Here is a 27,776-nt window from a genome sequence, read left to right as displayed (position 1 = left end):
TAAAAAAAATAATTTGTAATTCCACAAGATAACAAAATTTTAATATTTTTTGACAGAGATTGATAGAGGCTGATAGAAGTTTATGTCTAACACTATGGATGTTTATAAAATCATATCAGTATTTTTTTTGCTATTTCTGTAATTAGTTTGACATTTTTTCTATTTGTGAAAATTTCTCAAAAATTAATGTAAAGGATTTTTAAACCTATTTTTAAAAATTCAGGGACTAGAAAAGTATATTTTGAAAACTTAGAAACGAAATAAACCTATTCTAAAAAATTGAAGAACTAAGAATGTATATTTTAATCCAAGGATACTATGCCGTTGGAAGACTAAATTGGTATTTGTTCTTATAATTTAAAAGAAAGGGGATGTTACAGTAAAAAGGTTGAAAGTTGATAAAAAAGAAAAAAAGCCAAACATCACCTCGTGTATATATATTCCAACGAAAGATAAGTTTTTTTTCATTGCTAAAAATTCATATTTGATATATTCAATTTATATTACTGTCTAACTTGAAAAGTTTTTTTATTTTTTTTATAGATAGAGATGATAATGGGTTTTTTAATAAAAAATAAAAAATGATATATTTATTTATTTATTAAAAAACAAAAGATAATGAACCAAAATCACAGTATTAATATTGAATATTATATATAAAAAAAGGAGTTGAACCCTAACAATTGTTTACGTGAAATTTGGGTGGCCCAAATCTTTAGAATTCATATACTTGAACCCATTTTGCAGCAGGAGAAAGGAAGGGGGAAGTGAAATTACCAAAATACCCTAAAACGTACGATCAGAGCGTGTAGGGCAAAACGGTCTCTACCGACTACCAATCAACACCAAATTCCTTCTCTCGGTCGGGAACTCTTGTTAGAAGTTGGAACTTAGAACAACGTTTATAAGGCGTAAACATCCCTCTTCGATTCTTTTTCTTTTCTAATTTTTTTTCTCTTTTTATCGCTCTCTTTGCAAACGGAATTCATAAGAGCAGCAATTTGGACGCCATTGAAATACTTCACAACTTCATCCGTTTACTCAATTTTCATCTTCCCACCAGGTAATTTGCCGTCTTTCTTTGATTATTTCTGACTTTTCTTTTCGTTTTTGGCAGAACTTTGTGTTTTCCGGCGCGGATGTTTCTGCATTGCTTTACAAATTCTGAAATTAGGGTTTTAATGCTGCAGAGAGTCGGGCTAGTGTCATTTTTTTTGGTGGGTTATCTGCCCCTGTTAGAATTCCTTTGGAATGCGACGAGAGTATTCTTGTTTTCTCCGGTTGTAGATGTTTGAGTTAGCAGAACTGGGATTTGATTGAAGGAGATTGGATACACACATTTTACTTGTTTCGGGTTAGTCGCGTTTTAGGCTTCTATTTTTGTTGCTTTATGCAATTTTTGAGTTATGGGTATCGATTGGTTTTCGCTATCGATAAAATAGATGGGTTCATGTGATGACCCGGCTGTGATCGGGGAACCGTTTCGCGGCTCTGTTACTCGGCTGGTTAGGTGTTCGAGTCAACCTCTTCCCAAGCATCAGTCACGCCAGGAGATGGCTTCCTTTCCATCTGATTCTAGTGACGGTCAGATGTTTGAGCCAGATAGGGGATTGGAAGTGACTACGACCTGTGTCTGCACGAATGCATCGGAGTCTGGTACTGCAGGGGAGGATGGGACATTTAGAGGCTTCGAACATGCAGATACTTTGCTAATGGATAAAAGGTTGGATGGTGATTCTGGCGATAGTGGTCCCTGTCTAAACGAGGATAAAGAAGCTTGCAACGGGGGGAATAGAACATTGAGCTTGGATATGAAAGAATCTCAAGACGTTGATGGTTTGGTTGATATTTTGGGATGCAAAACTACCATGGAAATGATGTCTTTAAATGGGTCATTAGTAGATTCTGTTAAACCCGAAGATCTTGATAACAATAGTTGTATAATTGATGCTCCTGCAAAAGTTGAAAGAGATAATACTGTAGCAAATGGTCCTGTTTTAGCACGGATGGGTACTTGTACAGATAACTTAAAATCTCCTTATGTCTGTGAAATTGTTTCTAATTCAGCTTCTGCCGATGGACTGCCAAGTGACTTCATACAACAAAACGAGCTGGAAAATGATGGTGCTGGTTGTTCATTTTCAGAGACTGCAGACAGGATAACTGAGGCTTCAGTTGAAATAGAAGCAGATGTGTTGAATGAGATGTCCCCTTTACAGAGTGGTCAAATACTACCAACATATATGGAACTATCAGTTGCCAATTTTGATCAGTATGTTTGCCAGATGGAGGGGAAGAGCTTAAGTGGTACCTCTGGAGAAACAGTTATTGAAGTTGCTGCTATGAACAGCAATCCTGAAGTGTGCTTGCAAATGTTGCCTTCACAAGAATGTGAGAGGATTGGGGAATGCTTGCAATCTGATGGTTCACCACTAACCATCGATGCTTCAGAGAATGATTGGTGTGATGAAAAGCGTGACAATAATTCATCCAAGTACATTACAGAGGTTGTGGAAGACGATATTGATGTCTTGACTAATAATAATAGTGATGGTGGACAACATATTGTTCCTGGGATTGAAAATGACCGCAATCTGGAGGAAGGTACTATTCAAGTGAACCACAACTGTGTTGAACTACTTGCATCACCCTTGCTTTCTCAGCCCCCTAATTCTGAAAAAGATGAATTTTATGGGATGTTGAATGGTGCAGATTTTCCAATAAAGGATATTAGTTCTGTTAATTCATGTAGTGTCGGTGATCAAGACCATAATGACATAGAGAAAGTTGGCTGTGTTTCTGAAGTTAAATGTCCTGAAACAGTTATCACGTCTTCTAAGAGGAGTGGCCAAAGGAGAACATCAAACCAAAAAGCTGTGACAAAAAGGGCATCCAGGAAAAGCAAAAAGAAAGTGCCAGAGCCACTGATTTTTGATACTGCAAGAAGGAGGAGAAGCTCTTTATCTAGGCCTGCTCGTCCCTCACCCTGGGGATCACTGGGCTATATTATTCAGTCATTTGAAGAAATTGATGATGTTCTGATAAATCAAAGTCAGAAGCAAGGAAATGATAAATCTAAAAGTAATCAAGGAGGTATCAAGCGGAATAAGAAAAAACCAAAGGAAAGTTCACATAGATCAAGAAAAGGGACCCAAGGAAAATGTGCTACTTCAACTTCAACCAACCGTATTCGTCTGAAGGTTAAATTAGGGAAGAATGTGGGTCATAATTTTCTGAACATTGTGGTTCCCGAAATTGTTGATTCATCATTGTCTGCCAAGGGTATCAATTGCAATTATGGTAATGAATCATATTGGGAAGGTAATTTGGAATTTCCACCATCTACCCTTGGTGTTGATGATCAAAAGCCCGAAGAGGGGCCTTTAAAAAAGATCTTTTGCTACAGCAGGAATCAGGATAAAGAAGAGAAATGTCCTGATGCTTCTGTTGTGAATGAACAATGTGCTAATAATGACTCAAGTTGCACTATTAATATAGACAAGTCATCTGCAAAACATGCAGATGATAATCTGTGTGTTTCCCCTCATTTGGTTGAGCCTGTAGAAAGGGTAAGTGATACCAGGAATTCGGATCCTGGAACTTCACCTGATTCGGAAGTGATAAATTCAATTTTAGATATTCCAGTCGGAGCAATGCGTCGGGAAATTTTGCAGGACTCGGTTTTGGCATCCTTAGAAGATTTTTCTGCTTCTGGAAATGCTGTCAGTACGAAAGGAAGGAAGAAGGAGAAGCCCTGTCAGGCAGTTAGTTGTTCTGAGGAAGGTGGCACAGGTGCTTCTGCTTGCAGTAACAGGTCCAAGTCATCAAAGAAGCATGGAAGAAGACGGAACGTGGACAATCAACATGGTTCTGGTGAGACATTTACTTACACTGATGCAAATATTTTAAACTACGCTTTAACTGTTAAGGAGTTATCTATGGAGCAAGTGCCTTTGTTGACAGAGATTGAACTTCCAGAAGAGGTTTTAAAAGCAGACAACATTCTCAAAGATAAAGAATGTTGCAGAACAGATGTTGGCAGTGTGTTTCCTGAATCAGAGAACTCAAAAACATTTCTTCCTTCTCAATCTGCAAAGAAGAAACATCCCAAAGGTTCCAAGTCTATTAAAACAAGCAAGGACAAGTTGAAGGCTCCTGGCTCAAAAAACAAAATAAAGAATGCTTCAAAAGAGAGGGTTTACCAACGGAAGTCTTTTAATAAGAGTAAAATCAAAGAGGATCTATGTGACCGAGTTGTGACTGAAATGGGAAGTCACCAAATATTAGGTAATTTTACTTTAATTGATTAAGAGTACTCTTGTGATGCAATTCTTTTCCTTCTCTAAACAAGGAGATATTCATGTTCTACTGCTTTTGTGCTAGAATAGTTCTAATTTTTTTTAATGTTTTAGGAAATTGCTTTGTAGACAAGCATGAGAAAAGTGATGACATCATTGCATCCACAGTGGCAGTAAATTTGAGTGTGGTACAGGGTGCTACAAATGAGCAGTATATGCCTCCTCGCAATGCTTGGGTGCTCTGCGATGATTGTCATAAATGGCGACGCATACCAGCTTCTCTTGTTGATAGTTTAGGACATGCAAGTTGCACATGGTACACATTTATTTCTCATATTCCTCTTTCATTAAGAAAAAAGGAAAGAAATACAAGGGCGGCCATGATTCATAAGTCTTCTTCAAATTGTTTAAAGTTTTCCTTTATAGACTTGCAATATGCATTAGAATATTAGATTGCATTCTCATGCAACATCTTCACAGGTCGGCATTTTACTATAATATTTGTACGGAGGAGCAAACTTGGGAATGGGGAGATTGGGATTGAAAAAAATTTAACCAAGTCTGGGTTTCAATAAGCAAATTTGGTTTGGGAATTGGGTAAATGCCAACCTTTTGTCTTGTTTAGGTTGCTTACTATTTGAGTTACCCTATCTTTTTAATTTAGTGTTTTCTTTTTGTTGCAAAAAGAGAGATAAATATGTACCCATTTATTTTTTTTCCTGGAAATAGAATGTTCAGTATATTACCTAGTGGCATGTTTCCTCCGTTTTGGGGATATTACTGAACTCACGATAGAAGAACCAAGTTATACCATACCTCTGTCTGGTGGGATTTCTAATCTTGTTCTAAATTGAGTTCCATGTTTTTCACTTCTTCCTTTTTCCTCGATATCGTGAAAGTTCTCTAATTTTTTCCTGAATGAACTTTAATATAAACCATCATGTCATGATAATATTTTATTGACGGGAATGTATCTTGTTCATAATTTTTAAATATGCATTTTACAAATTAGTGCACTTGAAATAGTTATTTTTTGGTATCCTCAAGTCTTTAGTTCACCAAAGCTGTTTGTTTTTCATGCACTTGATTTTCCTTTTCTATAACTAATATTCTACAAGGATTTTATTTTATTTTATTTATTTTTAGTAAATTCCATATATAAACACTACAAGGATTTTTTAATTATCTAATCATTTTTTGATTTATCATTACCATTATTTTTAATTTATAGTCGTTTGTCATTGAAGGACTTGTAAGGACAATGTGGATAAAGCTTTTGCTCATTGTTCAATCCCGCAAGAGAAGTCAAATGCAGAGATTAATGCAGAGTTGGAAATATCAGATGAATCTGGGGAAGAAAATGCTTCCAATAAACGGCTAACTTACAGGGAATTGGAGAGTTTTCATCCAACAACAGGTAGACTATGAAGTTCAGGATTAAATTACAATTTTCCTTAGCGAGTGCATGCAATAATAATAATGATAATAGTAGTAGTTACTGTTGTCCCACAATCCTGCATTTCTGATAGTCGAAATGTGACTCCTGTACTTGTTTTCAGTGACTGCTGTTCCTCAAGAGAACAAATTTGCTTCCATTAGCAGCAATCAGTTTTTGCACCGCAGCCGTAAAACTCAGACTATTGATGAGGTGCATTTTTCTACATGATGTTTTTTTGATTGGTGATTATCAATATTTTAATCATGTGTCCCTAAAGTTCAAAGTAGGTTTAACTTGTGTGGTCAAAACTGATCAAGTGTATTAGTTGGGATTGAGAAACTTGGAAGTGAGAAGTGGAAGAACATATGAGAAGTGTGCTGTGAGGTTTGGGCGATTTTCATATCGTTATGCCTTTAATAATGGAAATTTATGTTGTGTTCTCAGGTTCTTGATTTTCCTGAGTGTTCTTTTTAGCTATGCTGCTTTGGCTAGGGTTAGACACCTAGCCTTTTGGCATATAATTATGTGTTTTTTTCGGAAGAGAGTGTGGGTTGTTTCTACTAAGTTATCTCATACAATTCTTCCAATTGGGGAAAACCCTTCAATTAGTTTCAATGAAAAAAGGAGTACAGAAGTCCTTTCATCGGCAACTTGATTTTGAAGCTAGGAAAGAAGTAATTTTTGTTCCAGAAAGTCCCTACAAACCTCCTCGGGAATCTCCTATTTCTTTCTATCCCTTCCGTAGGTCCTTGCAAGCATTAGATTGTCCAACAAATCTTCCCCTTACCCAAACACCGTGGGTGAGCAAAACTCTACTGCCGAAGATCGCAAGTCTTATCTGGATAGCACTATAGTACATACAACAGTTATTAAGAACCTCCATCCAAGATTGAACTGGTACCACGGAGAATAAAAGGCTGATTTTGCTCTACAAATTCCTGGTACACAAGGGCTGCCTGCACCAGCGGGAGAGGGAGAAGTGAAGAATTTTCTTCTGAATTTGTTTTTGGTTGATTATTCCATGGACCAATGAGCAGAGAAAAGATTCATGAAGTTGGTTGAGGGTTTCTTTTGTTTTCTATTGCTTTTGTACAGCTTTTTATTCCATATGTGCCTTTGTATCTTGTAGTACATATTTTTTATTTGAAGTTTCATTTCTCGTAAAAAAATGTAATTTCTACTTAGTAGAGAATCCATGTAATATGTTCTCTAGTAGGGAAAATATCTGAAAATGGAACTTGTCACTGCAATGCATCTAGATTTAATAAGGCTGGGCAATCTACTGTGTGTGTGCATGTGTACATATATATTTGATAAGACAGCCTACAGCATGCTTCACGAAGTTGATGTGAAAAAGTTCAGAAATGAAAATGGAAACTTTGTAACTGAAAGCTATGCTGGTGGAAGTAATATGTGTAAAGGAACGCATATGGACGAATGCACAAGATATATTCAACAAAGCTTAAATTAGTGGCAAGTACACAGTGGATGGAATTGGTGTTCTAATGCCCCTGAATCATGGTCATTCTATTCTTGTAAAGTTTTGTTGCTGATGCTGCTTCATCAGTTAGTCCTATTGTTGATTTCTTAATTATTCTTTTATTTTCTTATAGGATGGGAACAAAAATAGCAATCTTCCCTTTTGCTGGGATAAAGAATAATTTTGTTAGCTTTCTTGTATTTTTTTTTGGCTCATATAACCAATGGTTAGAATCAGTAGCTTGTAGGCAAATTTCTTTTTCTCTATTTTGTATATTTTATAGTACTTCATCTTAGAATGATTTGTCGGTGTTGGTAGCCACGTTTCAGAGTTTCAGTGGCCAATTAGGCTACAAGATTGAATACATTTAGGCAAATGTTGTATTGTCCTGATTTTGTATGTTAATAAATCTTAAACAGATAATGGTTTGTCATTGCAAACCAGCTTTGGATGGCCGGTTAGGTTGTGGAGATGAATGTTTGAACCGAATGCTCAATATTGAATGTGTTCGAGGTACATGTCCATGTGGGGACCTTTGTTCTAATCAACAGGTATTACAACTTTTTCGTAGAGTTTGATCCATCTTTTTGGTAAAGTAAATCACGTCCTAATGAAAGGGTGTATTTAATTTTTGAATATGTGGTTTCAGTTCCAAAAGCGCAAGTATGCTAAATTACAGTGGTTGCGGTGTGGAAAGAAAGGTTATGGGCTACAGTTGCTTGAGGATATATCAAAAGGACAATTTCTCATTGAGTATGTTGGAGAGGTAAGAAGTATTTTCCATGGTTGAAGACGTATCCTATAGCACAATCTGTCACGATCTTTGGTTAATTTTCATGTCCCCTGAAAGTTGCATATATATTTCTTTCTTTGTTTGATTTATCTATTGTGTTGATTGTATGTGTTGGTAAGAAACTATTATATTTGTGGGACCAATAATGTAATCTCCTTTTCTACTTCATTCTTTCGGCTAAAAAATTGTGCAACCGTGTGAATATGTCCATGATTATGTGAAGCTCTAGGTTGCATTTGCATAAGATTCTTTATGACTTCATGACGGGTGATATAAACATAACAATGGAAGGGTAGCATGTCAGTTGTTAGAATGCGTGTAGATTTCCAAGTCCTTTGTTAGTATGATTTATTATTTATTTATTTATTATTATTATTTTGGGATAGGATAGTATGAATTTTCTTTTGTCCAACTAGAGATGTTATCTACAACCTCCTTCTGTATGGGGGTTGACTTTCCCCTTTTTGGAATTTCATCTCATTAATGAAATGGTACACACAAATATTTTGATGTGTTTGAATTTTCATGATTTTATGTCATTTTTATTTTTTTATTTAGAGGAACTCGATGATTTTTAAAGGAAAGAAACGATCACCAGAAGCAGTTCTCAAATCATTGTTATTTATGTTTTTTTTTTTTGGTGTAAAAATATTCAACCCTTCAATACTTTCATAAAAAATTTCCTTGTATCTAATTGGAAAACCATTTTGTAACCTCTGTATGGGCCCCTTTTGTATCTCTTTGAATATTTCATTCATTAACGAAATTGTTTCTTATCCAAAATAATATATATTTTTTATTTCTATTATTCTGTCTACACAGGTCCTCGACATGCATGCTTATGAGGCACGCCAAAAGGAATATGCATTGAATGGTCATCGACATTTTTACTTCATGACACTAAATGGCAGTGAGGTTGGATCTTCATTTTCTTTGCTAGTGTTCTTAATTCAATTGTGTTCTCGACACAACTTTCTTTTTGTGGCTAGGCTGTCACCTTGTTATTGTGGTACCTCATCTTGATCATTAAGTTGTGAGTTATAGAATGTGGGAATTCTTTGTAGTAAAGTAATTCATTTCGGTATACTGCTGCTTATCCCCTTTGCAATTTGATTTTATGTTGTTGCTTATGCTTTATTACAAAACTTTAGTTTGGTTTATGCCTCTATGTTGTTGCTTAATGCTTATACTTCTTTGTTTAGTTCTTTTAGTTTCTCCTTATATCATTGAGGATTAGTCTCTTTTCATTTTTCTAATAAAAAGTTTCGTGTCATTTTCAAGAAAAATAATGATCCTATCTACTCTTAAGACTGAAATGTATATAACATTTCATATTTAACTACTATAATGTTTTATAACTTATTATGGTAGATTCCTTCAATCTAATGCAAGTATCCTTATGGTATCATGTGGGTGTCGTGTAGTGTTTTTTTTTTTTTTTTTTTAAATTTTGAGAAAGGAGCTTCTCTCTTTCCTTAGAGGGATCTGTACTCTAATGACGAAGGTTTTTCTTTAGATGCATGAGATGATACATTAGTGTCACATGCATAATTATTTAGAGCTTAAAAATACCACAATTGGTCGATACTCGCATACGTGTGTGTATATATATGTATGTATGTATGTATATACTTGTTTCCTTCTTTTTTAAAAAACCATAGTTGGAGTTGCCAGTTTGCTCGCTCCGTTTGAGATAGCTTTCCAGTTGTTTGATTAGACTTAGATTTATCGTTGAGGAGGATCTCAAGCATTTTTCAGCACGTCAATTATTTCTTTTTTTCTATTTTTTGGGGTCTTTGACTAGGGAGGAGCAATGGAATCTTTAGGGGCTCCAAAAGATCCAGTGAGGAGATGTAGATTAACATCAGGCATAATGTTCGGTCTCCAAGGAGTGGATGAAAGAAAGGCATCTCAGTTGGTTAGTTGGGTGCCTTGGGGCACCTTGTGAACCAGGGTGAGTTGGAGATTGGTAATTTAAGGCTTTGTAACAAAACTTTGTTGGCTAAGTGGCATTGGCGTTTTGCCCTTGAGCCTGAATCCGTGTGGAACAAGATCATTGTGAGTAAGCACGGTAATCATCCCTTTGATTGGGTGGCAAAAGGGGTTAAAGGCACAAACCAGAATCCTTGAAAAGATATTGTGTTTGAGTTTCCGTATTTTTGGGAGATTAGTGGGTTAGTGATAGCTCCCTCTGTTATATGTTTCCATCTTTATCATCTGTCACTTTTAAAAATTGATTGGTCTTTGACTCGTTGGTTTGGTTAGGGAACTCTATTTCTTTTTCTTTCCGTTTCCATTGTCGTTTATCCATTAGGGAGACGAGAGATGTTGCCTCTCTTTTTTCTTCCTTGGAAGGGTGCAATTTTAGGGAGGAGAGAAGGGATGTTCGTGTCTGAAAGCCTAATCCTTCTTAGGGCTTTACTTGTAAATCTTTCTGGAGGGAATCGGTCTTTGATGTGGTCTGGAGGATTAAGATACCAAAGAAAATCAAGTTCTTTATTTGACAGGTTTTACTTGGTCATGTGAACACTTTGGATAGGCTTGCTAGGAAGATGGTTCTTTTAATGGGTCCTTTTTGCTGTATACTTTGTTGGAAGGCAGAGGCAAATTTGGATCACCTTCTTTGGGTTGCCAATTTGTGAGGTTTGTGTGGAGTTGATTCATGCAGGAGTTTGACATTCAGATTGTTGGCCAGAGGGATATTCATGCGATAAGGAAGTTCCTCCTCCATTTTCCTTTCAGAGAGAAAGGCCATCTGTTGTGGCTTGCTGTGGTGGGTGCTATATATCGTGGGACATTTGGAGGGGAGAGAAACAATAGGGTGTTTAGAGGTTTCGATATGGACCATGGTGAGGTTAGGTCCTTTGTGAGGTTTCATGTTTTGTTTTGGGCTTCGGTTTTGAAGTTTTTTTGTAATTACTCTTTAGGTAACATTCTACTTAGTTGGAAGCCCTTCCTTTAAGGGGTTGCTTTTGTGGGCTTGGTTTTTTTATATGCCCTTGTATTCTTTCATTCTTTCTCAATGAAAGTTGTTGATTCTATTAAAAAAAGGACTTTTGTAATTATTCTCGTGGTGTTATTATCTTTGATTGGAGGCCTTTTATTTTTAATATAGGCTGGGTTAGCCTTCTTCAATGGGCTGTCTTTTTTGTATGCAGTATGCCTGTCTATGTTCTTTCAATTTTTCTCAAGCGAAATCTGGTATTGAATTAAAAAGAGCTTTATTTATCTTTTGGCCCCTTGTAATGTTTTAGATTCTTACTTGTTTGTTTTCTTTCCCACCCCTTTGGAAAAGAAACAAATGAAAAAGGAACATATGGACGGAATATATTTTCTCCTTCATCTGAACATCTTTGAAGTAATGCTTTAAGAATATAATTGTCAAATTACTGCGAAGTCAGAATGATTTTCATTCCTATTGTATCCTGTTAGAAGTAACATTTTTTTGTGTAAAGGATTTATAGCTTGAGGTTTAAGAAATTCCATACTATCCTAGACTACTGATGAGGAACTAATATGAGGACCACTCCTCTTAATTACGTCATTTTTTTCATTTCCCCTTTGGTGAAAGTTATTTAAAGTCTGTAATTTGTCTGTATGTGTCTTGCAGGTCATAGATGCATGCAGAAAGGGAAATTTGGGGCGTTTCATTAACCACAGTTGTGATCCAAATTGCCGCACAGAGAAGGTTTATACCCTATCACTAAGCATTGTTGCATATTGTTCTTATAATAAAAAATTGTAGCATACTGTTAATTTTCTTGGTGTTGTGTGTGCGTGTGTTTTAAATAAGTATTTTCACCCTGGAATGAAAGGCTTCTATGCAGCAGTGTCATATTATTGCATTGCCCGATGTGATCCTAAGGTTTTGGCCCATAGGTTGAGGAAAGAGTTCTGTAGTCTGATTACCAAGTGTCAATGGGTTTTTTAATGGCAAGAGGCACATTCTAGACCAAGTTCTTATAGCTAATTAGGTGATGGAGGATCATAGGAGTGGTAAACATGAAGATGTTATTTTTATGTTAGTTTCTTCATAAAAGTAAACATGAAGATTTAGTTTCTTTATAGAAGTAAACATGAAGATGTTATTTTATCAATTGATTTTGAAGAGGCTTATGATTATGTAGATTGTTTCATAGAGAAGGTAATTGGGCCTCAAGTGTGGGTTGTAGTGTGGTAGTTTTTCTTCTTATCTAGGCCTTCCTTTTTGAGGTAGGTGGACCATCAATCTTGAGCAAAATTCTGACTTGCTTTTGTTATTTAAGATCTTTGTGTTGGTTATCAATATTATAGAGAAGTTCATGAAAGATTACGGAATTTGGTGGTTTGGATATAATAGGTAATCTAAGATTGCACAATGAAATTCTGTTGGTTTAGTGATTATGGCATTTCTAGGCTCCGTGCCATAGATTTATTATTGGGCAAGTATGATCCTCATCCTTTTGAGTGGTCTTTCGGTTGTAGGATGGAAGACACATTTAGGAGGGTTCATTGGATGGATGACCCAAATTTTTTTGGGGGGGGGGGGGGGGGGGGGAGGAGATTTGCCCCACTTTCTGAATATGAGGGTTTTTTGACTTTCTGAATATGAGGGTTTTTTGACCCTTTGTTGACGTCAAATTTGATTGAAATTACCAAAAAAAGGAACTTTGCACACACGGAATGGGCTTTCTCACTCTCTCTCTCTCGCTCTTGCACTCTAGCTCTCTCGCTCCTTTTTCTCTCATAGTTCCCTCTCCTCTCCCTCTTTCACGGTCTCGCTCTCTTACTCTCACCCTTGCCCTCGTACAATCCAAGCCCAAACGTACCATAATAATACCAAGATAAAGCAAACAATCCAAGCCCAAACGTACAAACTCTCGTGTACAACTAGGACAAAACACATGGTGCAAATAGAGCAGACTACTAAACAAGTACCAATACAATGGGAAATGAAATAAGATCAACTAGACGACAATAGCTAATAAGCTGGAAATATGAACGCCCTCCAATTTAAGCTTAGATCTTGGTTGGAGAAATCAGCAAATGCGCTGGAAAGTGTACATCGAGAAGAGGCATCGATTCGAGCTATCTATGGATCTATCCAACCAAGGCATTGATTTGTCATGGAAAACTCTTTGGTTTCTCTTGAACCAAATTTCAGCAAGCCAAGCTTTGACCGCATTATTCCAAAGTAACTTGGCATCTGATTTCATCCTTGGTCCAACCAGAATCTGCAGAACATTTTCACAAAATACTTTGCCGAAGACCTAACTTAAGTTAAATAAATCAAATGAACAAGGCAACACTTTTTAGCATAACAGCAGTCAAAAAACAGGTGCTGAAGGTCCTCCTTGTCAGCCATACATAGAGTACAAATAGATGGAGATAGACAATGAGAAGGGAGTTTCCTTTGCATGACTGACGAACAGTTTAAAGACCCAAATAGCATGATTCAAACCGTAATATTCACTCGTAGGGAACTTCTGGATTTCCAAAGAGCTTTCTTCAACCCTTTATCTAAAGGGGAGGCCAATGATAAATGAGTGACAAGAGATTTGACCGAGAAAGCACCGTTGCTTCAAGAGACCATAACCACCTATCTGGACATGCCGCTACTTCTTTTTTTCTTTTCTTTTTTTTTTTTTTTCTTTCTGAAATGAGGCCAAGAGATTCTGAAATTCGATTATCTCTTCCTAATCTTTGAAAGAAAATGGACCATGAGGAAGAGGAGGTATCTCAATGATCCGACACTGAACCATTTGGGTTGAGAGCAATTCTGAATAAGCTTGGGAAGGAGATATTTAGAGGTGTTTTATCGATCCATGGAATATGGATCAAGCCAAAATGCAAATCTACAACCATTGGCAAGCTTGAACACAATCAAGGCTTCAACTTTCAAACAAGATCTTGAAATGAAATCCATGGATCAAGCCAAAATGCAATTCTACAACCATTAGTAAGCTTGAACACAATCAAGGTTTAATTTTCAAACAAGATCTTGAAATGATAATCCATGGGCTACGTAGGCTAACACTTGCCTTACCAGCCGTGTGCCAACTGAACTTGCTTCTACCATGAATGCTCTTTACTATTTGGCACCAAAACGAGTTGGGTCTTCTTTGTCGGGTAGGGGAAAAGAAAATGGTTGGTGGGCTTACTCAAATCGGGTTGGGTCCAAGGTTGTCTTTTGGGTCGGGTCAGAAGGAAAAAATCGAAAAAGAATTTTGTGAAAATGTTCGTCACGAGATCGTGCCGCTGCTTTGTCTTCTTCGTCTTCTTTGTCGAAGGTTGCAGATGGTTTGCGAAGGATCTTCCAACGATTTTCTTCTTCATTCACGGGTTCTCCTTCTTCTTTCTTCTTCGTTAGAATGTTAGGAATTAGGGTGATTGTTTCGCGAAATTGCTCATCTCTTACATCTTCTTCTTCCTCGAGAACGTTTGTGAGTGGGTCATGGATCTTGCCGACGACTGCAAATGGTCTGCAAACGAGATTCTAACAATTTTCTCCGTCAACCACGAGGTTTCTTTCTCCTTCTCTCTTTATCGGAACTTTCTGTCCAACCACACGTTCGTCTTCTTCCTTATTCGTCAGAATGTTTGAATCGATCCTTTCAATTTTTGATGTCAAATTTCCGATTCAGACCTTTTCTTCCTTGCTGGTGATTTCGTCAGAAAACCCAATTTTTTTTATTCAAGATGTGTAATCTTCCTTCTTGTTGCACACTCGACTATTGGAAGCAATTTTGGTTGGTCTTGAATTTCTTGATTACCCGTTTTTGCTTCCTCTGTTTCACCCTTGCCGTTTGAGACTTTCTTGACCTCTCTTGTCAATTGTTCCATAATCTTGTGCATATCTACCATGGACGCCTGCATTGCTACAATTTTTTCATTGAGGAGCTCTATGGATTACTCGACTTGCTGAGTCTTCTGTTGAGTGATCGCAGGGGTGTTGGTTCTTCCGCATCTGATGAGGAGGGGGAAGTGTTGCCTTTCACCATCAGGCCCTATCACGTAGGATGCTCTGATACCAATTAATGTAAAATCCAAAGAGGAAACTTCAATTCATCAAAATCTGCCTAATAGAAGAGAGGGGGGAGTCTATTTATAGAGAATTACACGAGGGATAGGGTTCAATCTTGAATTGTCTTGGCTTTGTCTTGGCTTTGTCATCCCTTGCCAGGTAGGGAGGCAACGGATGTTTTGGTGCTTCTGGAATTTTTCTGTAAGTCCAGGGAGAAGAGAGATTTGTTATTGAGTCTGCAATTCTTTGGAGGGGTTTTCTTGTTAGAGATATTCGTTATTGTTTTCTTGAATATGATAATTGCATTTGATAATTTAAACTAATTGATGCAAGCCAAAACATAGTTACAGACAGAACTGTGTGAGTCTTATGTCTAATAAGCAGAGGAAACATAAACAATATACTTTAGCAAAGTGAAGCACCCCTTTCATTATTCTGGAATAGTTTCCTATCGATCAATATTTCTTGCAAAATACACTAACTGTGTTGAGTGGGAGAACTATATCTTTACACTCTAGAAGGTGGCCTGTCGGAATCAACCAGAGGTGGTCATAGGGCAATGTTCTACGGTCATAGGGAATGCCATATTCTGGTAAGTAGTGAAAGGACATCTGGTGAAATATTTGTTCTACCATTTCCTCAAAAGATTTACATATGCAATGGCCATTAGGCCGTAGATCGAGAGCCATGAACTGAAGCCTGCAACTTTTCATGAGTATTTATTTTGATTGCCCAACAACTTTAATTAAAGCTGAAAGAATACACTTTTCATGAAAGCTGTTTTGTGTGTGAGTGTGTGTGGCACAATTCAAATCTTCAACTCTGATTGATTACCACGAAGAACAGACCGATTACCACGAAGAACAGACCGATTACCACGAAGAACTCCTTCTTATGCGTGTTATGTGCAATTCAAATGTTCAATCTCCTGATCATCTTTAATGACTTTAGCTAGCCTAATGGTGAATGTGTCTCCTAGTCTCCCTTTGACCCATGTTCAAATCTCCTGGTCATCTTTTTATGCAGCATCTCAGTTTTGGTTTACTCTTTTGGAAGCTTTCGATTGGTCGCCATTTCCTATTTCTATCTATGTTCTCCTTCTGTTTTGGTTGGACACCCATTCTATGGTTTGAGGAAGACTCTTTGGTTGGTTCTTGTCCATGCATTCTTCTGGCATCTTCGAGGAAACGAAATGACTGCATTGCATCCTCTTCTGTTGAACGCTTTATGATAGAGTTCTTTCTACTGCTTTCTTTTGGTGTAAAAATTAACACCCTTTTGCACTTTATAGCTTATCTTTTTTCATTTCCAATTGGACTTCCTTCTTGTAACCCATCAATAAGGTGTTTGGAGGTTTTCCCCCCTTATTTCATTTATCGACGAAATCGTTCCTTCTATAAGAAAGTTTTGTTTCTTATCAAAAGAAAAAGAAAATAAACAAAAAAGGAGTTGTGCCCTTGGCGAGATCTTGGGAGAGGATTTGGTCATGAAGGAGCCAAAACTGGCTAGACGACAAGCAAACCATCCAAGAAATTTAATTTGAAAACTAATGGTCATTACATCAATTTTATGTATTTACTTTACATGTTAACCAACCTTGGTTATTAACAGTTTCAAGATTTTTAATATTACTGTGTTGACTAGGTTAGTTCCTACTTTCTATAGCAATGGGGATGTTTTCTTCCCAAAACTTTCCTGTCAAGTAAAGGCAGTACTAGCAACTTAAACAGTTTCTGAGAGTTGTTGGAGAATTTACGAGTTTTTAGTTCTCTTTTCTTTTTGGTTTTGGAACAGTGGATGGTGAATGGAGAAATCTGCATTGGGCTCTTTGCACTAAGGGATATTAAGAAGGTACATTTACTGTTTGCTTTTGTTACCTTCAATTTCATTTACTGTAGACTTTTTACTTTGTCAATGAAAAGGGCTGTGCGTGTGATTTCCTTAGTTCCTTAAAAGCTCAGCAGTACCTTTTGACTTGATGATAGAATCTAATTCTGTAACCCCCATCTGTTTAGGGCTCCTGAAATGCAATTGTTAGATGGCTTTTTTTAATTAATTTTATAATACACACACACACACACATATATATATATATTACCATTTTCCTATCAATTCCTTCCATATCGCTCTCTTGATATGAAGTATATTCCCCTTTCCACGACTGTAGTTCAGTGTTTTTTGGTATGAAAAAAATGTCTTGATGAAAGATTGACATCAGATACATCATATCTGTTTCAATTTGTTTTTCGACAAGTAAATTGAAGCTGAGCTGTAATCAAATAGTTTCGGTGACACTATTCACCGAAGCAGGATCTTGTGATTCCATAATTTTTTTATGCTTTATGCTCTTTATATAACTCTCTTGTACTTTGAGCATTAGTCTGTCTTAATTTTATTAACGAAGAGACTTGTTTCCCTTTCAAAAAAAGATAAAGAAAGTCGAGTCTCTCATAGAATCTGTTTTCACATGATTCTGCAATTATCACTATGAATGTGGATGAAATTGAACAGCCTTGACATTTCCATTCATATCTTAGATACATTTTCTTTAACTTATCCTTGAATGTTTTCTCCTAATTTTTTGGCTGATTTGGATATTCCTGCATTTTTTGTTCACAGCTTGATATTTGATGCTTCGCTATGTTTTTGGTAGCAACATTAAAAAAAAAAACCTTTTCATTTTCTTCCTTTTTCCCCCATTTCATTTTCTTCCTTACATTGTATTAGCTGAAGCTGAATTCTTTCCTGTTTCAGGGGGAAGAGGTGACGTTTGACTACAATTATGTAAGGGTATTTGGGGCTGCTGCAAAAAAATGTTATTGTGGTTCTTTTCAATGTCGAGGTTATATAGGTGGAGACCCCCTCAATTCTGAGGTCATTATTCAAAGTGATTCAGATGAAGAGTTCCCAGAGCCAGTGATGCTTCGTGCAGATGGTAGAAGTTGGAATAATAACGTGCCAACTGCAGTTAGTTCGTTGGATGTTGCTAAAATGCAACCCTCAGGGCATATAAAAGGGATTAGGGATAAGAGAGATCAACCTATCAGAATTGCTATTGAATCAAAGATTTCAGAAGAAAAAGTGGATACTCTTAAGCTTTCTGTCTCGAAGATTTCAGAAGAAAAAGAGGATTCTCTTAACCTTTCTGCATCGAAGATTTCAGAAGAAAAAGAAGAGCATCTTAACCTTTCTGCCTCTACCATTTCACCATTGCACAGTTCATTGGAATTCGAAGACTCAAAGGTAGCATCACCTACTCCACTGCCGGATATTACCCATCAGACTGAAGATGTGACAAGCAAACCTGTCTTTGTTGATCAGACAGAAATCTCTCTTGTGGACAATATTTCTGACAAAAATACGTGCTCTATTGAGCAGGAGGCAAAGTTATCAGTTGATGACATTGATGGTCGTAAGAAGTCCAAGCTGGATGCTATTGAAGATAAGCAAGTGTATATAAAATCGCATCCTCAGATGAAAACTTCACGTAAACCAGGTTCCATCAAGAAAGGAAAAGTTAGCTCTGTAGAAAAAATTCAAATAACTAACAGGTCCCAGATTTCCTCTGTAAAGCCCAAGCGATTGATTGAAGGTTCTCCAGGCAACCGTTTTGAAGCAGGTTAGTCATGTTTGGAATACTAGCTTTAGCTTAAATAGCTGCGATGGGCTTATAATGGTTAATGGTATTTAATGCTTTAGTTGAGGAGAAGCTTAATGAACTTCTGGATGCTGAAGGGGGCATTAGCAAAAGAAAAGTGAGTCATTATTACTTTCCGCATGTTGACTTGTTGAATTTTCTGCTATTCTTTTGGTTTTATTTGCCGTTGGCAATGAATGGTCAGTGGGCTCTTTTATGCTTTACCATCAACTTCTCATTCTCCATGTAATTCTGATGTTTTTTTTTCATGGATCAGAGTATCGGTTTCTTTTTATGTAGCCTACGCTTTTGTTGAAAATTTCGTACATCCAGAAAATTTGTTTCTTATCACCAAAAAAAAAAAAAAAAAAAAAAAAGGGAAAAAGAAAAAGAAAAAGAAAAAGAAAAAAGAGTATTGGTTTATTTTTATGTAGCCTATTCTTCCGTACTTCTGTTTCCGTTTCAAACAAAATAAAAGATGTTTTTACCCAACCCAAGGGCAACAAAAAGTGGATTTGCATCTGCTGCAGTGTGCTCATTTTTTGTTCAGAGATATTTGCAGTGTTTGAGTACCCAAAAGCTTTTTCCTTCCTCTAACAGGACGCTCCTAAAGATATTTGCAATCGATATTATCATTCACAATGTTTTTTTTTTTTTTTTTTTTTTTTTGTGTGAAGATTTACAGGCTATACAGAGCAATAGTTTTTCTTTCCTTGTTTTGCACTCCCTATGAATGGATTTCTTTTGTACCCCCTATGTTTGGGGTCCTCATGTACATTTGGATATCTTCGGATATTTAATCAATGAAATCGTTTCTTATTTTAAAAAAAAAAAAACAGGATGCTCCTAAAGGGTACTTAAAGCTTCTTCTTCTGACTGCTGCATCGGGTGCAAGTGCTAGCGGTGAAGCAATTCAGAGGTTGCCTTAGATTATTATTATGTTTTTGATGTTCCATATTATGAACAGTTATTTCTGTAATGCAGGTGATGATAAATGCTTTTTGTTATTTTCTTTGACAGCAATCGAGATCTTTCAATGATCCTTGATGCTCTTTTGAAGACAAAGTCACGAGTAGTATTGACTGACATAATAAACAAAAATGGTAGAGTTTCCCCCAGTTTATTGTTTTATATATATATATATATATAATTTTTGTGGTCGGGGTATAATTTGTGGCCAGTCTTGCTGTTTCATTTGGTTTATAAAATACCATAAACTGTTTATTCCCCCCTCCTTTTGCTCTCAGGTTTGCGGATGCTGCATAACATAATGAAGCAATATAGAAGTGACTTCAAAAAGATACCTATTCTTCGGAAGCTTTTGAAGGTAGTACTTTTATGGCAATTGCAATATTCCTTTTCAGAGTTTGGGAAGAAACTTCCCACTTCAATATATATATATATTTATATATAATCATTTCCTTGTCTTCTCAAACCATCATGGGTTGGCTTAGTGGTAAACAAGGGCATGCCTTGATAAAAGGCTAAGAGGTCATAGGTTCAATCTATGGTGGTCATCTACCTAGGTACAAATGTTGTAGGCTCGGGGTTGTCCCCCCAAAAAAAATCCTTGTCTTCTCAATACTTTGTTTTTGGAGCATTAGTCTCTTTTCATTATATCAATGAAAATTTTGTTTTCTTTTAAAAATTAAAATCATTTTCTTGTCTTCTGAATGTAACTAATGAACAGTCGCATTTGAATATTTGAATAAACAAGGATCAAGTATGTAATTAGCAAAGAAACTGATATTTAGTATAAAACTGACTTGCAATTATATTGAAAGTGAATTACTGCAAATGTTTGTTTCAAAATGATTGAGGTGGTAAGTGCCAACCTTTTTGGCTTTGTATGGGGGAGAGGGACTAGGAAAATGTGGTACAGATTTCATTCTCTTGCCAGACTTGGTATTCAAAGGATAGTTATAAACCTTTTGCTATCACTACCAAAAACATATGTACATAATTGGTGTTTACTTCAGGCGAAATATATCTTATTTATTTGATATGTTACTGTGTAGCATATTAGGACTTTTGTTTCTTCTGAAGGAAAGATAAGATATTTTAAACATGTACAAGATTGCTTAAAAACACGAGTCATTTTTACTTTTTCCTAGTTAGGCATGCTCGTAGTGCAAGCACATCCTTGAGGGAGGGAGGGAGCATGCCTTTTATGCAACTGCAATGATAGTTCGTTTTTTTCCCTTTCTTTCTTTGATCTGGTCCTTGATGGGATTGGTGGATTTGCTTGAAAAGGATATACTATCCAATGCCCTCATAGGTCGTGGCATAGGTATAAAGTGGTCAAAATTAACCATTTACAGCTTCTTGATGATGCTCTTAGTGATGCACACAAGTAAAAATAATACCTCAAGCTTTTATTAATTGATGCAAATGATACAAATGGAGGCCCCTTATATAGGAAACCAGCCAGCCTGGCTAACTCAAGAGGGAACTGGTTGAACAGTTAACCAGTTAGAAAACAGAAAATAAAGAATAAACAGAAACTAAACAAGATTACAGCTTGGACTAATCTTAAAGAACATGGTATGTTCTTACATCACTTAGTTTTTGATCATTGAAGTTTTTGAAGCTGTGGTTTTTTGTAAGAGAGATGGAACTGCAATGTGTAAGGGTGCAATGTGCAATGTGTAAGAGCCCTAGTTAGGGATATTAGTATGGTATTAGGACATATAGGTAATTAGCTACGGAGTTAGGGCATTTGTTATAAACAGAGGGAGGGGATTGAGGAGCTTTTAATTATCATCGATTATCAAACTTGGTCTTGTGGCCATACTTTTTCGCTGTTCATTTTGCCGTGGAGGAAGTTTTTGTAGCACTAGCCTGCTTGTATTTTTTTACATTATTTACAATATTTGGTTGGAAAGGAAGAGGAATCTTTAGGGTGTTGGTTGGGCTTCCACTCTTTTCTTTTCTTTTCTTTCTTTATTTGTTATTTATTGTTTAAGGAGAAATAATGGCAACATTTTGTTTGAGCTACAATTTGGATTTTGGATGGTCTGGATTTGGAATGGAAGGAACTTAAGAAAATCTTTCAAGCAAAGAAAGATTTTGAAGAAAGTGATCGATTCATCTCTTTTCACGGCTCTTTATGGATATATAAGTGTTCTACCTTTTAGCAATTATGGTTTAAACTCTATTTTATCCAATTGGGGAAGTCTTTTGTAATCCCTTTGGGTGGGCTCTTCCTTTTGTATATTTCATTTGTTTATTCAATGAAATTGTTTCCTATTTAAAGAATGAAAAGGAAGGAGAAATAATGATTCTTTTTGGACTGTTGTTCAACATACAGCTTCTTGGTGGCGCACCAATACACAAATTTGGTGATTTTAGCCTCTCCACGATTTTCAACAATTGGAAGGCTCTTATACATTAGTGTTTTGGTGGGGGGAGGGGGGGGTGGTCATCTCATCCCCCGCCCTTAGGCGGTTCTCTTTTACTCCTCTTTGAATATATTCTTTTGTTTCTTATCAAAACCAAAAAAAAAAAAAAACCACAAAATAAAAACAAAAAAGAAAAGGAAGGAGAAATAATGATTCATAAATAAAATGAAATATAAAGTAGGGAGCAAAGTAGCCTCTCAACCACCCCAAGTGGATTACAAAGAATATCTCCACCTAGTAGTAAAAGTAGTGACACTGTAATGAATGGATACAAAGATTTATGCCAGTACAGAGCTGTGAAAGAACCAAATTTAAGAAAATGTTGAAGGAATTTGTGGATTCGTTGAGGTTGTTTCTCAGACCAAGAAGACCAAAATGAAGCTCTTTTGATAGACATGAAGGTCTCATAAGAAATTTTGATTTTTTGGGGTAAAGATTATCCTATATGCTGTTGTTATGTTCAGTACCTTGACTGACATTTCAATATGTTGAACGATTTTGCCAAGAAAATCAGAGAGAGTTGTTAAGGCTGAAGCCAAGTATCAGCGTCTTCCTTGAAACCCATAAAGTACTGAAACCAAGTATCAGCTTCTTCCTTGAAACCCACAATGGCACATGTGAGGGGCCATCCATACCAAAATCAATGGAAATCTCTGGAGATATCTTCCTAGTGAAGCCAAATTAATCTATCATAAGGTGAGAGGATAGAATTCGGAAAAATGAGTTGATTTCTTTCCATTCCAAGCCCAAAAACGATGGCTTTGACCACGTTAACCCAAAGTAAATAAGCCTTTGAATTCCAATTGTTACCACATAGAAGCTACAACTAGTTTCCTTTCAAAGAATCTGAAAATACCCATGGGAGATTGAGGAAGCAAATAACAGAAACCAACATTTTTGAGAATATGAAACAGGAAGATACCTGCTTTGAAACAGAGAGAGCAAACGAATTGCATAAAGCATTGTGAGGGATTTCAAACTGGAGTTGTTATGTAAAAGCTTGTCCTGACTAATAAAATGATTAGATTGTGCAGGATTTCATAGACTTTGGAGTTGAAAGTATTTATCTAACCTTGTCATATTTTAATTTTGTATAATATCAAATTAAAAGCCTATATTAGTAAATTTTGTATTTTCTTTTCTGTTCTCCTTTACCATTCAAACACAAAAATTTGATTAGGTGTATTTCAAACTTTTATTTTTTGTTCCAAACAATTCTTTATCTTAAAATTACTTCTCAGATTTTAAATCACAGTTTTTTAAATCATTGCTTGACACCAAACAGAGGGTTTAATAATCAAACTCTTATGCAGGTCCTAGAATACTTGGTGACGAGAGAGATACTCACCTCAGAGCATATTAATGGAGGTCCTCCTTGCCCTGGAATGGAAAGGTAAGAAATTGTGATGCTTAATTTCAAACAGTCATTTCCTAATCACTACGTAGATAGCGGTCAACTATGTGGTAGTTTAAATTTGTTGTGATGTGCTAATGTAGACTTCAGTTTCTTCTTGATGGTGCAGTGTAATTTTGTTTTCTTTTTCCTTCTATAGTTTTAAGTTTAGAAAGTTCATCATGAAGATTTTATCAAACATTTTCTTTTCTTTTTTCGTTTTTAAGAAGAGAAACAACATATACTTTTTTCTTTATATACTAAAAATGAAGTATACAAGAGATGATAAGAAATCTTCATGTGTCACTTAGGCCTTCATATAAAACCATTCCAATTGGCACCAGTAGCTAAGAGGATAGTTACAAAAAGGTGCACGGTACAAACTTTATTTTGAAGCTTAACCATTCAGTCTCTCCAATTAAGGGTTTATCTGCAATTGGTCTTGGGATATTGTATTCCTTTCAAACCAAAGTTCTGAAGGAGAACTTTTATAATGTTAGTACCTAAAAGTCTCTTTTTTTCATTGATCATTCTAGAAAAGCACCATTGAGAATATCAAAGAATTTGGGCAATAAATGCCACCACTTGAGACCGACTTACAACTAAAGAAGATCTGATCCACTGTTTCATTATCTTTTTTGCCCAAAATGCAGCAGCTAGGTGAAATTGGGATATAAGGCTGACGTTTTCAGCTATCAATTGAGTGAATTCCTCTGACATAGAGACAAATGAAAAAGTTGATGCTCTTAGGAGACTCGCACAAATTTTTTTTAGAAAAAGCCATTTAAAGAAATTTGTTCCATGTGGCACAATCTCATTGGGTGCAGGCCGGGCTGCACAAGAGATGGGTGCAGTCTGCACCCAAGTATTTTCCATCCTTTTTTCATGTGCTTTAAACTCCATCAAAAACTGCCAATCCACTTTTTATTGGTCTTTTCTAGATCTACTTTGATTACTCAACTTTTTAAATATAATATTTTTGTTTCTTATAAAAAAAAACCTTGATTACTCAACTTTTTCTTTTTTAATTTTCTTCCTTTTGTCAAATGTGCAAATTGAAATTAGGTTTTGCTTTGTTATTCTATGCTAAAAGTAATTGTGGGATATTTACCCTGCACGTACATGCATTTGAATCCATTGCATAGAATAGTCGTGCCTACGTCATTGAATTACTGTTTTCGTTCTGTTGCATTTATATACATTTGAATCCCGATAATTGGAAGTTGCACAGGAGTCATATTAGTGTAACACTTAAATTATATCTCTTGCTAGTGCCTACCCTGTGGTGGGGCTCATAGAGTTTTAGTGGAATCAGATAATGCATAGTTGAACTTTTTTGCTTAGGTTGTAAAACCAAACAACGAGGTGGATGTAACAAAATATGTTTGTTTGCTGAAACTTGGTGTTGTTTATCATTGTTAAAACAACCACACTGATGAGAGTGGTTTTGAAGTAAAGTGAAACCTTAGTGTGATTCCTTTGGTTAGGTTGGTCGAACAAAGGTTTATCTTTCAGATCATTGAGCATGTTGTACAAAATAATATTAAACAGATTAAAATGGGATGATCATAACTGATAGGGAGTGAGGTATAAGAAGGCAAAGTTGCTGAAACTACTTGACATCTAATGTTGGCAAGTAGTTCCTTTTCTTCACCCGTGAGTATGAACTCCAAAAAAGAACAGGCTTTGCTAGACTATGCATGCACAGATGTGTTAATTCTTTTCTTTTGAATGTTACTTTTGAAAGAAAAGAACCAACTTTCGTCAAAGGATTTGACATGCTTATCTGTATCTTCAGCTAATGATTTTCTTTTGCAATGAGTGATAATTGGTAGATCCTTGCGTTGCATGTATTTTAGTGATCCTTACATGACTACTTTTTTATGCAGTTTGAGGGAGTCCTTACTGTCACTGACAGAGCATGATGACAAACAGGTATCATCTACAATTTATTTTAGGGACCTATTCTGTAAAGAGCAATAGTGCAAAGAGTAGTAGAGGACAAGAACTTTAACTATAAATGAACGTTATATATAAAAATATATCTGGTGGGGTAAAAGGGCTTCCCATAGCTTGACTATATTAAAGAGTGAAGTCACAAACAGGGTAATAAGACATTTATCTTCAGATGAAATATCTATGCAAAAGTCGCATTCAATCACAGTTCAGATTTGCAATGTATAAAAAAACAGAGTAATTACGTGAAAGCCTCCGGGATGCTCAAAGATGATGGTAAAAAATATTTTTGTTTAAAATGTATGCCAAATCAAGACAATTTCCTAAAGAACACTAATAAACTTTATAAAATGTCCAAAAACATTCAAATATAGTTCATGATCCTTTTCCTTTAAAATGGGAAGACTTAGCGTAGCTATGATCTTTGGCCAAATGCTTTCGAAGTTCAGTTTTGACGAGTTAAGCATGGACCTGCAGGTACATCAAATTGCCCGAAGTTTTCGGGACAGATGGTTCCCCAGACATTCTAGAAAATTTGGTTACTCGGAGAGGGAGGATGGAAGATTGGAAGTTTACAGGGGTTCAAACTGCAGTAGGTTTACAGCATCGCACAGTTATCGGCATGATCAGGATTCCAGACCCACGGATGCAATTGATTGTGTCAAGCAGTCGATGCCTACATCTTTGCCAGATGCTCATCCTGTGGAGGTCTGTTCTGTGGCTTCCACAGCTGGTCACTCATCGAATGGACAAAAAGTCCGTAAGCGTAAGAGCCGATGGGATCAGCCTGCAGACACAAGCCTAGATCTGAGATCCAAGGAGCAGAAGCTTGAATCAACATCAGTGCAGCAATTGAATTCCAGCCAATTAAATTGTGTTGGAATGGCATCAATGTTGATAGACAAAGTAAACAATGATGATAAGGACTCCTCCCTCTCTGACTCTGTTGGAGTACGTTGTCGGCAAGATGAAGATATTAGGGCAGACAGTGCGGTGCAGAATGTACCTGAAGATATTCCTCCTGGATTTTCATCTCCTTTCAATCCCCCTGTGGCTTCCTCAAGTGCTTTTTCAACAGTTTTAGATCCTCCTCGACAGAATATTTGCGATTTGGGTTGTGCTTTTTCCACGGTTGGACACCCACAGGAAAGATTTATTTCTCGCATGCCTGTGTCCTATGGAATTCCATTTTCTATCATTGAGCAATGTGGAACATCCCATGCAGAGAATCTGGAGTGTTGGGATGTTGCTCCTGGAGTGCCTTTTCATCCTTTTCCACCCCTGCCACCATATCCCCGAGGTAAGAGAGGCCCGCCTACATCTGCCTGTGGTACTGCAGTTGGACAGTCCTCTCAAGAAGGGCAGGTCAACAGCCATGATTCTCGAACTTCTTTCTCAGAAGAAAGCCCTCCTAGTACAAGTACTAATTACCAACCGGATTTGTGCACTTCATCAAACAACCAACAGATACCGAATCGGACAAAAGAATCGTCATATGACTTGGGAAGAAGGTATTTTAGGCAGCAAAAGTGGCGTAATACAAAGTATGGTCCCCCTTGGTTACAGAAAAGAAATCAGTGGGGATGCCAAGGGAACTTCAGAGGTGGCGTGAGTGCTATAGTTGATGACAATATACCCAATGAAGAAATAAGTCCATATTGCTCGGATGAAGCAAGTGGTAGACTGGATAAGGCTAATGATGAATTTTATCAGCATTTGCAGAACCAAAATCTGCGTTGAGTCTTAGGAAACTCATGATCTACTGAAATTTCAATAGAACCCAATGTATTCTCAGTTCTTTTCCTTAGGTTTGATATTAATCAATTGGAAAGTTTCTTCAACTTCAGTATGGTAGTGCTCTTACTCCAGCGTTAGTAGTACTATTCATGAGGTTGATCTTTGCTTCCATCAGCATATGAGGTTTTGGATCTTTATCCATCAATCAACACCTCAAAGAGGTAGGCATTCTTATTTGTATATCATTTTCTCACAAAAATTAAATTGTGATACGCAATGTTTAAAGATCTCGGGAAAATAAAATTTTCATTGATTCTTGCTGTCGTTTGCCTACGATTACTGGAGATTCAAAATATTTCTTCTTCATTTTCCCTTCAAGCCATTTCACTTATCCTGGAAAGTCCATGGACCCATGCGGATCAAAGTACTAAGCATTTGTATGAATGAACACTGCTTTTACTTTTACCATTTATTTGTTACATAGGAAATGATTTATTAGTTCTTTTTTTTTTTTTCTATAGTTCTGTATCTTTCTGTGTTTGTAAAGCTATTCTTATCTGGGTATAATTGGGACAAGTTGCTAAATGGAGTTCTCTCATCACTATTCATGAAGGCATTTTTGCATTACTGATGAAAAATG

The 27,776-nt window shown here is 36.4% G+C and overlaps 1 protein-coding gene across 2 annotated transcripts; it reads left to right on the top strand.

Annotated features, from left to right (window-relative positions):
* Nucleotides 1–694: 694 nt before the first annotated feature.
* Nucleotides 695–27,469, top strand: EFS (histone-lysine N-methyltransferase). 2 transcript variants are annotated; one of them, XM_090312608.1, is made up of 20 exons: nucleotides 695–1,063; nucleotides 1,191–1,354; nucleotides 1,443–3,873; nucleotides 3,964–4,287; nucleotides 4,413–4,614; nucleotides 5,546–5,715; nucleotides 5,858–5,946; nucleotides 7,636–7,767; nucleotides 7,866–7,982; nucleotides 8,832–8,924; nucleotides 11,620–11,697; nucleotides 16,807–16,863; nucleotides 17,767–18,631; nucleotides 18,712–18,767; nucleotides 19,489–19,568; nucleotides 19,670–19,752; nucleotides 19,897–19,976; nucleotides 23,364–23,443; nucleotides 25,333–25,378; nucleotides 25,877–27,469. In XM_090312608.1, exons 3-20 carry the CDS (start codon nucleotides 1,443–1,445, stop codon nucleotides 27,137–27,139), a joined length of 6,246 nt encoding a protein of 2,081 aa, XP_090168734.1. In that variant the 5' UTR covers nucleotides 695–1,063; nucleotides 1,191–1,354; the 3' UTR covers nucleotides 27,140–27,469. The 2 variants fall into 2 exon arrangements, with proteins under 2 accessions (XP_090168734.1, XP_090168735.1); XM_090312609.1 differs by having other exon boundaries at nucleotides 777–911; nucleotides 1,118–1,354.
* Nucleotides 27,470–27,776: the final 307 nt, after the last annotated feature.

The sequence above is a fragment of the Benincasa hispida genome, chromosome 4, assembly GCF_027475165.1.
Source record: "Benincasa hispida cultivar pf3 chromosome 4, pf3_genome.v1.1, whole genome shotgun sequence".
NCBI lineage: Eukaryota > Viridiplantae > Streptophyta > Magnoliopsida > Cucurbitales > Cucurbitaceae > Benincasa > Benincasa hispida.
Note: the sequence above shows the minus strand (reverse complement) of the source record. Positions and strands in the feature narration are given on the sequence as shown.

Coding starts and splice junctions, on each gene's coding strand:
- EFS (XM_090312608.1), top strand. CDS start 1,443: ATGGGTTCATGTGATGACCCGGCTGTGATCGGGGAACCGTTTCGCGGC. Junction 4,288..4,412: donor GGGAAGTCACCAAATATTAG/GTAATTTTACTT, acceptor TTAATGTTTTAG/GAAATTGCTTTGTAGACAAG. Junction 7,983..8,831: donor TCATTGAGTATGTTGGAGAG/GTAAGAAGTATT, acceptor CTGTCTACACAG/GTCCTCGACATGCATGCTTA.